The 17221-nt window shown below is 45.7% G+C and overlaps 1 protein-coding gene across 1 annotated transcript in view; it reads right to left on the bottom strand.

Annotated features, from left to right (window-relative positions):
- LOC125519407 overlaps positions 1 to 15979 on the bottom strand; it is a 33907-nt gene extending 17928 nt beyond the window's left edge. The window contains exon 1 of the mRNA XM_048684225.1: positions 15443 to 15979. Within this exon, the coding sequence (XP_048540182.1) occupies positions 15443 to 15979 (537 nt within the window). The remainder of the gene's footprint in view (positions 1 to 15442) is intronic.
- Between the last annotated feature and the right edge of the window lie 1242 nt (positions 15980 to 17221).

The raw sequence follows: 17221 nt of genomic DNA on the forward strand, positions 1-17221 counted from the left end.
AATGGATCGCTGAAGCTTGCACACTTTGTTAGCTCCCTTTGGATCGACAAAACCTTCCGGTTGCATCATATACAACTCTTCTTCTAGAAATCCATTCAGGAATGCAGTTTTGACATGCATCTGCCAAATTTCATAATCATAAAATGCGGCAATCGCTAACATGATTCGGACAGACTTAAGCATCGCTACGGGTGAGAAAGTCTCATCGTAGTCAACCCCTTGAACTTGTCGAAAACCTTTTGCGACAAGTCGAGCTTTGTAGACAGTAACATTACCATCAGCGTCAGTCTTCTTCTTGAAGATCCATTTATTCTCAATTGCTTGCCGATCATCGGGCAAGTCAACCAAAGTCCATACTTTGTTCTCATACATGGATCCCTGAAGGAAATATGCCCTAGAGGCAATAATAAAGTTATTATTTATTTCCTTATTTCATGATAAATGTTTATTATTCATGCTAGAATTGTATTAACCGGAAACATAATACATGTGTGAATACATAGACAAACAGAGTGTCACCAGTATGCCTCTACTTGACTAGCTCGTTAATCAAAGATGGTTATGTTTCCTAACCATGGACAAAGAGTTGTTATTTGATTAACGGGATCACATCATTAGGTGAATGATCTGATTGACATGACCCATTCCATTAGCTTAGCACCCGATCGTTTAGTATGTTGCTATTGCTTTCTTCATGACTTATACATGTTCCTATGACTATGAGATTATGCAACTCCCGTTTGCCGGAGGAACACTTTGTGTGCTACCAAACGTCACAACATAACTGGGTGATTATAAAGGTGCTCTACAGGTGTCTCCAAAGGTACATGTTGGGTTGGCGTATTTCGAGATTAGGATTTGTCACTCCGATTGTCAGAGAGGTATCTCTGGGCCCTCTCGGTAATGCACATCACTTAAGCCTTGCAAGCATTGCAACTAATGAGTTAATTGCGGGATGATGTATTACGGAACGAGTAAAGAGACTTGCCGGTAACGAGATTGAACTAGGTATTGGATACCGACGATCGAATCTCGGGCAAGTAACATACCAATGACAAAGGGAACAACGTATGTTGTTATGCGGTCTGACCGATAAAGATCTTCGTAGAATATGTAGGAGCCAATATGGGCATCCAGGTCCCGCTATTGGTTATTGACCGGATATGTGTCTCGGTCATGTCTACATTGTTCTCGAACCGTAGGGTCCGCACGCTTAAGGTTTCGATGACAGTTATATTATGAGTTTATGAGTTTTGATGTACCGAAGGAGTTCGGAGTCCCGGATGAGATCAGGGACATGACGAGGAGTCTCGAAATGGTCGAGACGTAAAGATCGATATATTGGACGACTATATTCGGACTTTGGAAAGGTTCCGAGTGATTCGGGTATTTTTCGGAGTACCGGAGAGTTACGGGAATTCGCCGAGAGAAGTATTGGGCCTTATTGGGCCATACGGGAAAGAGAGAGGGGCTGCCTAGGGCAGGCCGCGCGCCCTCCCAAGGCCTAGTCCGAATTGGACTAGGGGGAGGGGCTGCACCCCTTCCTTGTTTCCTACTCCTACTACATGGAAGGACTCCTAGTTGGACTAGGAAAGGGGGAATCCTACTCCCGGTGGGAGTAGGACTCCCCTAGGGCGCGCCATAGAGAGGGCCGGCCCTCCCCTCCTCCACTCCTTTATATACGGGGGCAGGGGGCACCCCAAAGACACACAAGTTGATCCTCGTGATCGTTCCTTAACCGTGTGCGGTGCCCCCCTCCATCATATTCCACCTCGGTCATATCATAGCGGTGCTTAGGCGAAGCCCTGCGACGGTAGAACATCAAGATCATCACCACGCCGTCGTGCTGATGGAACTCCTCCCCGATGCTTTGCTGGATCGGAGCCCGGGGATCGTCATCGAGCTGTACGTGTGCTAAGAACTCGGAGGTGCCGGAGTAACAGTTCTTGGATCGGTCGGATCGGGAAAACGTACGACTACTTCCTCTACGTTGTGTGATCGCTTCCGCAGTCGGTCTGCGTTGGTACGTAGACAACACTCTCCCCTCTCGTTGCTTTGCATCACCATGATCTTGCGTGTGTGTAGGAAATTTTTGAAATTACTACGTTCCCCAACAGTGGCATCCGAGCCTAGGTTTTATGGTTTGATGTTATATGCACGAGTAGAACACAAGTGAGTTGTGGGCGATATAAGTCATACTGCCTACCAGCATATCATACTTTGGTTCGGCGGTATTGTTTGATGAAGCGGCCCGGACCGACATTACGCGTACGCTTACGCGAGACCGGTTTCCCCGACGTGCTTTGCACATAGGTGACTTGCGGGTGACTGTTTCTCCAACTTTAGTTGAACCGAGTGTGGCTACGCCCGGTCCTTGCGAAGGTTAAAATGGAGTCAAATTGACAAATTATCGTTGTGGTTTTGATGCGTAGGTGATATTGGTTCTTGCTTAAGCCCATAGCAGCCACGTAAAACTTGCAGCAACGAAGTAGAGGACGTCTAACTTGTTTTTGCAGGGCATGTTGTGATATGATATGGTCAAAACGTGATGAGATATAAGTTGTTGTATGAGATGATCATGTTTTGTTGAAGTTATCGGCAACTGGCAAAAGCCTTATGGTTGTCTCTTTATTGCATAAGATGCAAGCGCCAAATAATTGCTTTACTTTATGGCTATGCAATAGCAATAGTTGCAAGAGCAATAGTTGGCGAGACGACCATGTGACGACACATTGATATAGATCAAGATGATGGAGATCATGGTGTCATGCCGGTGACGATATAGATCATGACAATACTTTGGAGATGGAGATCAAAGAAGCAAGATGATGATGGCCATATCATGTCACATATTTTGATTGCACATGATGTTTATCTTTTATACATCTTATTTTGCTTAGTTTGACGGTAGCATTTTAAGATGATCTCTCACTAATTATCAAGAAGTGTTCTCCCTGAGTATGCACCGTTGCCAAAGTTCGTCGTGCCCAGACACCATGTGATGATCGGGTGTGATAAGCTCTACGTCCATCTACAACGGGTGCAAGCCAGTTTTGCACACGCGGAATACTCAGGTTAAACTTGACGAGCCTAGCATATGCAGATATGGCCTCGGAACACGGAGACCAAAAGGTCGAGCGTGAATCATATAGTAGATATGATCAACATAGTGATGTTCACCATTGAAAACTACTCCATCTCACGTGATGATCGGTTATGGTTTAGGTGATATGGATCACGTAATCACTTAGAAGATTAGAGGGATGTCTATCTAAGTGGGAGTTCTTAAGTAATATGATTAATTTAACTTAAATTTATCATGAACTTAGTCCTGGTAGTATTTTTCAAATTATGTTGTAGATCAATAGCTTGCGTTGTTGCTTTCATATGTTTATTTTTGATATGTTCCTAGAGAAAAATTGTGTTGAAAGATGTTAGTAGCAATGATGCGGATTGGATCCGTGATCTGAGGTTTATCCTCATTGCTGCATAGAAGAATTATGTCCTTGATGCACCGCTAGGTGACAGACCTATTGCAGGAGCAGATGCAGACGTTATGAACGTTTGGCTAGCTCAATATGATGACTACTTGATAGTTTAGTGCACCATGCTTAACGGCTTAGAATCGGGACTTCAAAAACGTTTTGAACGTCATGGACCATATGAGATGTTCCAGGAATTGAAGTTAATATTTCAAGCAAATACCCGAGTTGAGAGATATGAAGTCTCCAACAAGTTCTATAGCTAAAAGATGGAGGAGAATCGCTCAACTAGTGAGCATGTGCTCAGATTGTCTAGGTACTACAATCGCTTGAATCAAGTGGGAGTTAATCTTCCAGATAAAATAGTGATTGACAGAATTCTCTAGTCACCATCACCAAGTTAGTAGAACTTCGTGATGAACTATAATATGCAAGGGATGACTAAAGTGATTCCCAAGCTCTTCATAATGTTGAAATCGACGAAGGTAGAAATCAAGAAAGAGCATCAAGTGTTGATGGTAGACAAGACCACTAGTTTCAATAAAAGGGAAAAGGGAAGAAGGGGAACTTCAAGAAGAACGGCAAGCAAGTTGCTGCTCAAGTGAAGAAGCCCAAGTCTGGTCCTAAGCCTGAGACTAAGTGTTTTTACTGCAAAGGGACTGGTCACTGGAAGCGGAACTACCCCAAGTGATTGGCAGATAAGAAGGATGGCAAAGTGAACATAAGTATATTTGATATGCATGTTATTGATGTGTACTTTACTAGTGTTTATAGCAACCCCTCAGTATTTGATACTAGTTCAGTTGCTAAGATTAGTAACTCGAAACGGGAGTTGCAGAATAAACAGAGACTAGTTAAGGGTGAAGTGACGATGTGTGTTGGAAGTGGTTCCAAGATTGATATGATCATCATCGCACACTCCCCTATACTTTCGGGATTAGTGTTGAGCATGAATATGATTTGATCATGTTTATTGCAATACGGTTATTCATTAAAGTCAGAGAATAATTGTTGTTCTGTTTACATGAATAAAACCTTCGATGGTCATACACCCAATGAAACAAGTTCATTGGATCGCGATCGTAGTAATACACATATTCATAATATTGAAACCAAAAGATGCGAAGTTAATAATGATAGTGCAACTTATTTGTAGCACTGCCGTTTAGGTCATATTGGTGTAAAGCGCATGAAGAAACTCCATGCTGATGGGATTTTGGAATCACTTGATTATGAATCACTTGATGCTTGCGAACCATGCCTCATGGGCAAGATGACTAAGACTCCGTTCTCCGGAGCGAGCAACTGACTTATTGGAAATAATACATACTAATGTATGCGGTCCGATGAGTGTTAAGGCTCACGGCAAGTATCGTTATTTTCTGAACTTCACAGATGATTTGAGCAGATATGGGTATATCTACTTGATGAAACATAAGTCTGAAACATTTGAAAAGTTCAAAGAATTTCAGAGTGAAGTAGAAAATCATCGTGACAAGAAAATAAAGTTTCTACGATCTGATCGCGGAGACAAATATTTGAGTTACGAGTTTGGTCTTCAATTAAAACAATGTGGAATAGTTTCACAAACTCATGCCACATGGAACACCACAGCATAATGGTGTGTCCGAACGTCATAACCGTACTTTATTGGATATAGTGCAATCTATGATGTCTCTTACCGATCTACCACTATCGTTTTGGGGTTATGCATTAGAGATAGCTGCATTCACGTTAAGTAGGGCACCATCTAAATCCGTTGATACGACACCATGTGAACTATGGTTTGGCAAGAAACCTAAGCTGTCGTTTCTTAAAGTTTGGGGTTCCGATGCTTATATGAAAAAGTTTCATCCTGATAAGCTCAAACTCAAATCGGAGAAGTGCGTCCTCATAGGATATCCAAAGGAAACTATTAGATACACCTTCTATCACAGATCCGAAGGCAAGACTTTTGTTGCTAAATTCGGAAACTTTCTGGAGAAGGTGTTTCTCTCGAAAAAAGTGAGTGGGAGGAAAGTAGAACTTGACGAGGTAACTGTACCTGCTCCCTTATTGGAAAGTAGTACATCACAGAAAACTGTTTCTGTGACACCTACACCAGTTAGTGAGGAAGCTAATGATGATGATCATGAAACTTCAGAACAAGATACTACTGAACCTCGTAGATCAACCAGAGTAAGATCCGCGCCAGAGTGGTATGGTAATCCTGTTCTGGAAGTCATGCTACTAGATCATGATGAACCTACGAACTATGAAGAAGCGATGGTGAGCCCAGATTCTGCAAAGTGGCTTGAAGCCATGAAATCTGAGATATGATCCATGTATGAGAACAAAGTATGGACTTTGGTTGACTTGCCCGATGATCGGCAAGCCATAGAAAATAAATGGATCTTCAAGAGGAAGACGGACGCTGATAGTAGTGTTACTATCTACAAAGCTAGAATTGTCGCAAAAGGTTTTCGACAAGTTCAAGGTGTTGACTACGATGAGATTTTCTCACTCGTATCTATGCTTAAGTCTGTCCGAATCATGTTAGCAATTGCCGCATTTTATGAAATCTGGCAAATGGATAAACAAAACTGCATTCCTTAATGGATTTACTAAAGAAGAGTTGTATACGATGCAACTAGAAAGTTTTTGTCGATCCTAAAGGTGTTAACTAAATATGCAAGCTCCAGCGATCCATCTATGGACTGGTGCAAGAATCTCGGAGTTGGAATATACGCTTTGATGAGTTGATCAAAGCATATAGTTTTATACAGACTTGCAGTGAAGCCTGTATTTACAAGAAAGTGAGTGGGAGCACTACAACATTTCTGATAAGTATATGTGAATGACATATTGTTGATCGGAATAATGTAGAATTATTCTGCAAAGCATAAAGGAGTGTTTGAAAGGAGTTTTTTAAAGAAAGACCTCGGTGAAGCTGCTTACATATTGAGTATCAAGATCTATAGAGATAGATCAAGACACTTGATAAGTTTTTTCAATGAGTACATACCTTGACAAGATTTTGAAGTAGTTCAAAATGGAACAGTCAAAGAAAAGGTTTCTTGCCTGTGTTACAAGGTGTGAAGTTGAGTAAGACTCAAAGCCCGACCACGGCAGAAGATACAAAGAGAATGAAAGTCATTCCCTATGCCTCAGCCATAGGTTCTATAAAGTATGCCATGCTGTATACCAGATCTATTGTATGCCCTACCACTGAGTTTGGCAAGGGAGTATGATAGTGATCTAGGAGTAGATCACTGGACAGCGGTCAAAATTATCCTTAGTGGAATAAGGATATGTTTCTCGATTATGGAAGTGAAAAAAAGGTTCGTCGTAAAGGGTTACGCCGATGCAAGTTTTGACACTAATATAGATGACTCTAAGTCTCGGTCTAGATACATATTGAAAGTGGGAGCAATTAGCTAGAGTAGCTCCATGCAGAGCATTGTTGACTTAGGAATTTGCAAAATACATGCGGATCTGAATGTGGCAGACCCGTTGACTAAGATTCTCTCACAAGCAAAACATGATCACACCTTAGTACTCCTTGGGTGTTAATCACATAGCGATGTGACCTAGATTACTGAATCTAGTAAACCCTTTGGGTGTTGGTCACATGGCGATGTGAACTATGGGTGTTAATCACATGATGATGTGAACTATCGATGTTAATCACATGGTGATGTGATCTAGATTATTGACTCTAGTGCAAGTGGGAGACTGAAGGAAATATGCCCTAGAGGCAATAATAAAGTTATTATTTATTTCCTTATTTCATGATAAATGCTTATTATTCATGCTAGAATTGTATTAACCGGAAACATAATACATGTGTGAATACATAGACAAACAGAGTGTCACTAGTATGCCTCTACTTGACTAGCTCGTTAATCAAAGATGGTTATGTTTCCTAACCATGGACAAAGAGTTGTTATTTGATTAACGGGATCACATCATAGGTGAATGATGTATTGACTTGACCCATTCCATTAGCCTTAGCACTTGATCGTTTAGTTTGTTGCTATTGCTTTCTTCATGACTTATACATGTTCCTATGACTATGAGATTATGCAACTCCCGTTTGCCGGAGGAACACTTTGTGTGCTACCAAACGTCACAACGTAACTGGGTGATTATAAAGGTGCTCTACAGGTGTCTCCAAAGGTACATGTTGGGTTGGCGTATTTCGAGATTAGGATTTGTCACTCCGATTGTCGGAGAGGTATCTCTGGGCCCTCTCGGTAATGCACATCACTTAAGCCTTGCAAGCATTGCAACTAATGAGTTAGTTGCAGGATGATGTACTACGGAACGAGTAAAGAGACTTGCCGGTAACGAGATTGAACTAGGTATTGGATACCGACGATCGAATCTCGGGCAAGTAACATACCGATGACAAAGGGAACAACGTATGTTGTTATGCGGTCTGACCGATAAAGATCTTCGTAGAATATGTAGGAGCCAATATGGGCATCCAGGTCCCGCTATTGGTTATTGACCGGAGATGTGTCTCGGTCATGTCTACATTGTTCTCGAACCGTAGGGTCCGCACGCTTAAGATTTCGATGACAGTTATATTATGAGTTTATGAGTTTTGATGTACCGAAGGAGTTCGGAGTCCCGGATGAGATCGGGGACATGACGAGGAGTCTCGAAATGGTCGAGACGTAAAGATCGATATATTGGACGACTATATTCGGACTTCGGAAAGGTTCCGAGTGATTCGGGTATTTTTCGGAGTACCGGAGAGTTACGGGAATTCGCCGAGAGAAGTATTGGGCCTTATTGGGCCATACTGGAAAGAGAGAGGGGCTGCCTAGGGCAGGCCGCGTGCCCTCCCAAGGCCTAGTCCGAATTGGACTAGGGGGAGGGGCTGCACCCCTTCCTTGTTTCCTACTCCTACTACATGGAAGGACTCCTAGTTGGACTAGGAAAGGGGGAATCCTACTCCCGGTGGGAGTAGGACTCCCCTAGGGCGCGCCATAGAGAGGGCCGGCCCTCCCCTCCTCCACTCCTTTATATACGGGGGCAGGGGGCACCCCAAAGACACACAAGTTGATCCTCGTGATCGTTCCTTAGCCGTGTGCGGTGCCCCCCTCCACCATATTCCACCTCGGTCATATCATAGCGGTGCTTAGGCGAAGCCCTGCGACGGTAGAACATCAAGATCGTCACCACGCCGTCGTGCTGACGGAACTCCTCCCCGATGCTTTGCTGGATCGGAGCCCGGGGATCGTCATCGAGCTGTACGTGTGCTAAGAACTCGGAGGTGCTGGAGTAACGGTGCTTGAATCGGTCGGATCGGGAAAACGTACGACTACTTCCTCTACGTTGTGTGATCGCTTCCGCAGTCGGTCTGCATTGGTACGTAGACAACACTCTCCCCTCTCGTTGCTTTGCATCACCATGATCTTGCGTGTGTGTAGTAAATTTTTGAAATTACTACGTTCCCCAACAATCCCATCTCAGATTTCATGGCTTCAAGCCATTTTGCGGAATCTGGGCTCACCATCGCTTCTTCATAGTTCGTAGGTTCATCATGATCTAGCAGCATGATTTCCAGAACAGGATTACCGTACCACTCTGGTGCGGATCTCGCTCTGGTTGATCTACGAGGTTCAGTAGTATCTTGTCCTAAAGTTTCATGATCATCATCATTAGCTTCCTCACTAATTGGCATAGGTGTCGCAGAAACAGTTTTCTGTGATGTACTACTTTCCAATAAGGGAGCAGGTACAGTTACCTTGTCAAGTTCTACTTTCCTCCCACTCACTTCTTTCGAGAGAAACTCCTTCTCTAGAAAGGATCCATTCTTAGCAACGAATGTCTTGCCTTCGGATCTGTGATAGAAGGTGTACCCAACAGTCTCCTTTGGGTATCCTATGAAGACACATTTCTCCGATTTGGGCTCGAGCTTATCAGGTTGAAGCTTTTTCACATAAGCATCGCAGCCCCAAACTTTAAGAAACGACAACTTTGGTTTCTTGCCAAACCATAGTTCATAAGGCGTCGTCTCAACGGATTTTGATGGTGCCCTATTTAACGTGAATGCGGCCGTCTCTAAAGCATAACCCCAAAACGACAGTGGTAAATCAGTAAGAGACATCATAGATCGCACCATATCTAGTAAAGTACGATTACGACGTTCGGACACACCATTACGCTGTGGTGTTCCGGGTGGCGTGAGTTGCGAAACTATTTCGCATTGTTTCAAATGTACACCAAACTCGTAACTCAAATATTCTCCTCCACGATCAGATCGTAGAAACTTTATTTTCTTGTTACGATGATTTTCAACTTCACTCTGAAATTCTTTGAACTTTTCAAATGTTTCAGACTTGTGTTTTATTAAGTAGATATACCCATATCTGCTTAAGTCATCTGTGAAGGTGAGAAAATAACGATATCCGCCACGAGCCTCAATATTCATCGGACCACATACATCGGTATGTATGATTTCCAATAAATCTGTTGCTCTCTCCATAGTACCGGAGAACGGCGTTTTAGTCATCTTGCCCATGAGGCACGGTTCGCAAGTACCAAGTGATTCATAATCAAGTGGTTCCAAAAGTCCATCAGTATGGAGTTTCTTCATACGCTTTATACCGATATGACCTAAACGGCAGTGCCACAAATAAGTTGCACTATCATTATCAACTTTGCATCTTTTGGCTTCAACATTATGAATATGTGTGTTACTACTATCGAGATTCATCAAAAATAGACCACTCTTCAAAGGTGCATGACCATAAAAGATATTACTCATATAAATAGAACAACCATTATTCTCTGATTTAAATGAATAACCGTCTCGCATCAAACAAGATCCAGATATAATGTTCATGCTCAACGCTGGCACCAAATAACAATTATTTAGGTCTAATATTAATCCCGAAGGTAGATGTAGAGGTAGCGTGCCGACCGCGATCACATCGACTTTGGAACCGTTTCCCAGGCGCATCGTCACCTCGTCCTTTGCCAGTGTTCTCTTAATCCGTAGTCCCTGTTTCGAGTTGCAAATATTAGCAACTGAACCAGTATCAAATACCCAGGTGCTACTACGAGCTCTAGTAAGGTACACATCAATAACATGTATATCACATATACCTTTGTTCACCTTGCCATCCTTCTTATCCGCCAAATACTTGGGGCAGTTCCGCTTCCAGTGACCAGTCTTCTTGCAGTAGAAGCACTCAGTTTCAGGCTTAGGTCCAGACTTGGGTTTCTTCTCCTAAGCAGCAACTTGCTTGCCATTCTTCTTGAAGTTCCCCTTCTTCTTCCCTTTGCCCTTTTTCTTGAAACTAGTGGTCTTGTTAACCATCAACACTTGATGCTCCTTCTTGATTTCTACCTCCGCAGCTTTTAGCATTGCGAAGAGCTCGGGAATAGTCTTGTTCATCCCTTGCATATTATAGTTCATCACGAAGCTCTTGTAGCTCGGTGGCAGTGATTGGAGAATTCTGTCAATGACGCAATCATCTGGAAGATTAACTCCCATCTGAATCAAGTGATTATTATACCCAGACATTTTGAGTATATGCTCACTGACAGAACTGTTCTCCTCCATCTTGCAGCTATAGAACTTATTGGAGACTTCATATCTCTCAATCCGGGCATTTGCTTGAAATATTAACTTCAACTCCTGGAACATCTCATATGCTCCATGACGTTCAAAACGTCGTTGAAGTCCCGATTCTAAGCCGTAAAGCATGGCACACTGAACTATCGAGTAGTCATCAGCTTTGCTCTGCCAGACGTTCATAACATCTGGTGTTGCTCCAGCAGCAGGCCTGGCACCTAGCGGTGCTTCCAGGACGTAATTCTTCTGAGCAGCAATGAGGATAATCCTCAAGTTACGGACCCAGTCCGTGTAATTGCTACCATCATCTTTCAACTTTGCTTTCTCAAGGAACGCATTAAAATTCAACGGAACAACAGCACGAGCCATCTATCTACAATCAACATAAACAAGCAAGATACTATCAGGTACTAAGTTCATGATAAGTTTAAGTTCAATTAATCAGATTACTTAAGAACTCCCACTTAGATAGACATCCCTCTAATCCTCTAAGTGATCACGTGATCCAAATCAACTAAACCATAACCGATCATCACGTGAGATGGAGTAGTTTTCAATGGTGAACATCGTTATGTTGATCATATCTACTATATGATTCACGCTCGACCTTTCGGTCTCCGTGTTCCGAGGCCATTTCTGCATATGCTAGGCTCGTCAAGTTTAACCTGAGTATTCTGCGTGTGCAAAAACTGGCTTGCACCCGTTGTAGATGGACGTAGAGCTTATCACACCCGATCATCACGTGGTGTCTGGGCACGACGAACTTTGGCAACGGTGCATACTCAGGGAGAACACTTCTTGATAATTTAGTGAGAGATCATCTTATAATGCTACCGTCAATCAAAGCAAGATAAGATGCATAAAAAGATAAACATCACAAGCAATCAATATAAGTGATATGATATGGCCATCATCATCTTGCGCTTGTGATCTCCATCTCCGAAGCACCGTCATGATCACCATCGTCACCGGCGCGACACCTTGATCTCCATCGTAGCATCGTTGTCGTCTCGCCAATCTTATGCTTCCACGACTATCGCTACCGCTTAGTGATAAAGTAAAGCATTACATCGCGATTGCATTGCATACAATAAAGCGACAACCATATGGCTCCTGCCAGTTGCCGATAACTCGGTTACAAAACATGATCATCTCATACAACAAAATTCATCATCATGCCTTGACCATATCACATCACAACATGCCCTGCAAAAACAAGTTAGACGTCCTCTACTTTGTTGTTGCATGTTTTACGTGGCTGCTACGGGCTTAAGCAAGAACCAATCTCACCTACGCATCAAAACCACAACGATAGTTTGTCAATTTGACTCCGTTTTAACCTTTGCAAGGACCGGGCATAGCCATACTCGGTTCAACTAAAGTTGGAGAGACAGTCGCCCGCAAGCCACCTATGTGCAAAGCACGTCGGGGGAACCGGTCTCGCGTAAGCGTACGCGTAATGTTGGTCCGGGTCGTCTCGTCCAACAATACCGCTGAACCAAAGTATGAAATGCTGGTAGGCAGTATGACTTATATCGCCCACAACTCACTTGTGTTCTACTCGTGCATATAACATCAACATATAAAACCAGGCTCGGATGCCACTGTTGGGGAACGCAGTAATTTCAAAAAATTTCCTACGCACACGCAAGATCATGGTGATGCATAGCAACGAGAGGGGAGAGTGTTGTCTACGTACCCACGCAGACCGACTGCGGAAGCGTTGATGCAACGTAGAGGAAGTAGTCGTACGTCTTCCCGATCCGACCGATCCAAGCACCGTTACTCCGGCACCTCCGAGTTCTTAGCACACATACAGCTCGATGACAATCCCCGGGCTCCGATCCAGCAAAGCGTCGGGGAGGAGTTCCGTCATCACGACGGCGTGGTGACGATCTTGATGTTCTACCATCGCAGGGCTTCGCCTAAGCATCGCTACAATATGATCGAGGTGGAATATGGTGGCAGGGGGCACCGCACACGGCTAAGGAACGATCTCAAGGATCAACTTGTGTGTCCTAGGGTGCCCCCTGCCTCCGTATATAAAGGAGCCAAGGGGGAGGGGGCGGCCGGCCAAGGAGGGTGCGCCAAGGGAGTCCTACTCCCTCTGGGAGTAGGACCCCCCCCCCCAATCCTAGTTGGAATAGGATTCCTCGAGGGGGGAAAGAGAGAGAGGGGGCCGACCACCTCTCCTTGTCCTAATAGGACTAGGGGAGGGGGGAGGCGCGCGGCCCACCTTGGGCTGCCCTTTCTCCTTTCCACTAAAGCCCACTAAGGCCCATATAGCTCCCGGGGGGTTCCGATAACCTCCCGGTACTCCGGTAAAATCCCGATTTCACCCGGAACACTTCCGATATCCAAACATAGGCTTCCAATATATCAATCTTTATGTCTCGACCATTTCGAGACTCCTTGTCATGTCCATGATCACATCCGGGACTCCGAACAATCTTCGGTACATCAAAATGCATAAACTCATAATAACTGTCATCGTAACGTTAAGCGTGCGGACCCTACGGTTCGAGAACAATGTAGACATGACCGAGACACGTCTCCGGTCAATAACCAATAGCGGGACCTGGATGCCCATATTGGCTCCTACATATTCTACGAAGATCTTTATCGGTCAGACCGCATAACAACATACGTTGTTCCCTTTGTCATCGGTATGTTACTTACCCGAGATTCGATCGTCGGTATCCAATACCTAGTTCAATCTCGTTACCGGCAAGTCTCTTTACTCGTTCCGTAATACATCATTCCGCAACTAACTCATTAGTTGCAATGCTTGCAAGGCTTATGTGATGTGCATTACCGAGAGGGCCCAGAGATACCTCTCCGACAATCGGAGTGACAAATCCTATTCTTGAAATACGCCAACCCAACATCTACCATTGGAGACACCTGTAGAGCTCCTTTATAATCACCCAGTTACGTTGTGACGTTTGGTAGCACACAAAGTGTTCCTTCGGCAAACGGGAGTTGCATAATCTCATAGTCATAGGAACATGCATAAGTCATGAAGAAAGCAATAGCAACATACTAAACGATCGGGTGCTAAGCTAATGGAATGGGTCATGTCAATCAGATCATTCAACTTATGATGTGACCTCGTTAATCAAATAGCAACACTTTGTTCATGGTTAGGAAACATAACCATCTTTGATCAACGAGCTAGTCAAGTAGAGGCATACTAGTGACACTAAGTTTGTCTATGTATTCACACATGTATTATGTTTCCGGTTAATACAATTCTAGCATGAATAATAAACATTTATCATGATATAAGGAAATAAATAATAACTTTATTATTGCCTCTAGGGCATATTTCCTTCAGCTCATGCTAGGGAGACCTTATTTAGAACATCGGTATGGCCGTCAATGAGATGATGCCATGGGAAATTAAAAAAACACATCCCAAACTAAAGAGCTGAAGCAGGGAGCCAAGGTCACCTGTATCCTCGTGTTGTTGGTGCAGAAGGCTCCAGGTCCTCGCCGCTGAGAAAAGGAGGAAAACAATTGTCTCCCTTATCGCCTTTCAAGCCGCGGAGAAAAGGAGGAGAACAGTTATCTCCCTTATTGCCTTTCGATTGAACGAGCGGTGGTTGAAGATGTCATATGTGATCCAAAGGACTTTGACAGGCAGCATATGGACTTAGGTCAACACGCACGATATGATACAAAACCTACAAATATACAACCCAACTGACCAGAGGATTTGTTGTCAACAATAACAAGCAACCGGCGCCAGCTCCATGCTGCTTACAGTATAGTGCTTTAGTGCTTGTCTTGCGTTGGCCACTTGTTAGATTTCCCTTGTTATAATTAGTCTAACTAGGTTTCAGAGAGGTCACTTGATAAATACAGAGTACATCAGTTAGCATTACCGCGGGTGTTGAGTGATACGAACCCTTAATTTCATTGTGACAATCTTATAGTCATGGAACAACCACACCACTGCTTAGCATCAAAGGAAGAAAAACAAAGACATTATCACTGCAAAGTGAAGCCCTGTAGATTGTCATGTGTGTCTTTTAAGCAAGCAAAGCGATCACAGGTGGGAGAAATGCACACTATTGAAATCTGTTAGGAGCTAGGGTCCGGGCTCCTCTAGGTCGTAGGTGGTAGGGAAAGGAGGGAGCGGGGCGTGGGCTAGAACGCGGCGGCCGGCGGCGAGGCGCCGTCCTTGCGGCTGGGTGGCGGCGGCGCAGGAGAGAGAGAGGCTAGGGTTTAGGGTTCCGGCTCCTCTGGGAGCCGGGCAATAGAATAGTCTTATTGCTTAATCCTCAAAATAGTCTTACAACTTGTATATATAATCGTAATCTGAAAATAAACTAAGATAACTTGGGCCTTAAGCCTGCCCAGTGGGCCCTCGGTGGCCATAGACCTGGCCGGTCATAACATCTCTCCCCGCCTGCGCAAACAGCTCGTCCTCGAGCTGAAAGTCGGGGTAGTGCTGGCGGAACTCCTCGCGTTGCTCCCAAGTAGCGTCCTCCTCTGGTAGTCCAGCCCACCGAATCAACACGTACCAGGAGCCTCGGCGTAGCTGAGCCTTCAGCGCCTTCTCCGGTGCAGGAAGGAGACGCCCGTCCGCGAGTGGCGGAAGCGCCGGTGGTGCCGCGGGTGGATCGCCGCGAAAAGGCTTGAGCAGCCCGACATGGAAGACATCATGGATCCGTGCACCTGCTGGAAGCTGAAGACGGTACGCCACTTTGCCAATGCGTTCCAGGATAGCAAAGGGACTGGCATAGCGAGGACCGAGCTTCTTCCTCGCACGGGGGTCCAACGACTGTGTAGAGCGATGAAGTAGACGCAGCCAGACCCAATCACCCACCGCGAACTCCGCCTGATGATGGTGGCCATCATAGTATCGTTTGGCCAACTGCTGGGCCTGGAGGAGTCGTTGCTGGACCTCCGCGAGCATCTCATCACGGCTCCTCAAAAGAGCCCCGGCTGCCTCGGTCCACGCCGAGGCTGGATCAACCGGCAGAATCGGCGGGGCGGCCGGCCATACACCACCTCAAAGGGCGTAGCACGGAGGGCGGAGTGGTAAGAGGTGTTGTAGCAGTACTCCGCCCACGAGAGCCAGTCCACCCATGCGCGAGGGCGATCACCTGTAACACAACGCAAATACATGGCAATCACCTTGTTAACGATCTCAGACTGGCCGTCTGTCTGAGGGTGGAAGGCGGTACTCAGGCGGAGCTTCACGCCTGCCAGTCGGAAGAGGTCGCGCCATACATGACCCGTGAACACAGGATCTCGATCACTGACGATCGAAGAAGGGAACCCATGGAGACGGACAATGCCATCGAAGAAGGCCCGCGCGACAGATGCCGCTGAATATGGATGGCCAAGGGCGATGAAATGAGCATACTTGGAGAAGCGGTCGACCACCGTGAGAATGACGGACTTGCCGCCCACCTTGGGAAGGCCCTCGATGAAGTCCATGGAGATGTCCGCCCAAACCTGAGATGGGACCTCCAAGGGCTGAAGCATACCAGCTGGTCGCAGGGTCTCCGTTTTGTTGCGCTGGCACGTCACACAAGACCGTACCCAGTCGCGGACCAGGGCACGATCACCTAGAATGTAGAAGTCGGCGCAGAGGCGATGTAGCGTCTTCTGCATGCCCTCATGGCCCGCCGAGTGGGCGAGACGCAGCACCTGCTGACGAAGATCGTCGTGGTCTGAAACGAAGACGCGGCGCTCGTGGAGAAGCAGGCCGTCGGCTAGACGCCACGGCTCCTCTAGCTCGCCCGCCGCCAGCTGCTGCTGCAGGAGGAGGGCATCGGCCGCGGCAGCGTTCGCCCGACGAATGTCGGTGTAGAGGGCGAAAGAGGGCCCGGTGATGATGCAGAAGGCAGCCCCTTCCGCCACACCATCGTCCACATCGGCGTCACACCAAGATAGGGCATCGGCGACGGTGTTGAGGCGACCCGGCCGGTACTCGACGGTAAAATCAAAGCCAAAGAGTTTACTGATCCACTGGTGCTGGGGAACCGTCGAGAGCCTCTGATCCAGCATGAACTTGAGGCTGTAGTGGTCCGTGCGGATCCGGAAGGAACGGCCCCAAAGATAGGGCCGCCAATGGCGTACTGCCTTCACCAAGCCAATGAGCTTATGCTCATACGCCGCCAATTTAAGATGGCGAGCAGCAAAGGGGCGG

Source organism: Triticum urartu, chromosome 7 (assembly GCF_003073215.2).
Source record: "Triticum urartu cultivar G1812 chromosome 7, Tu2.1, whole genome shotgun sequence".
NCBI classification, from domain to species: domain Eukaryota; kingdom Viridiplantae; phylum Streptophyta; class Magnoliopsida; order Poales; family Poaceae; genus Triticum; species Triticum urartu.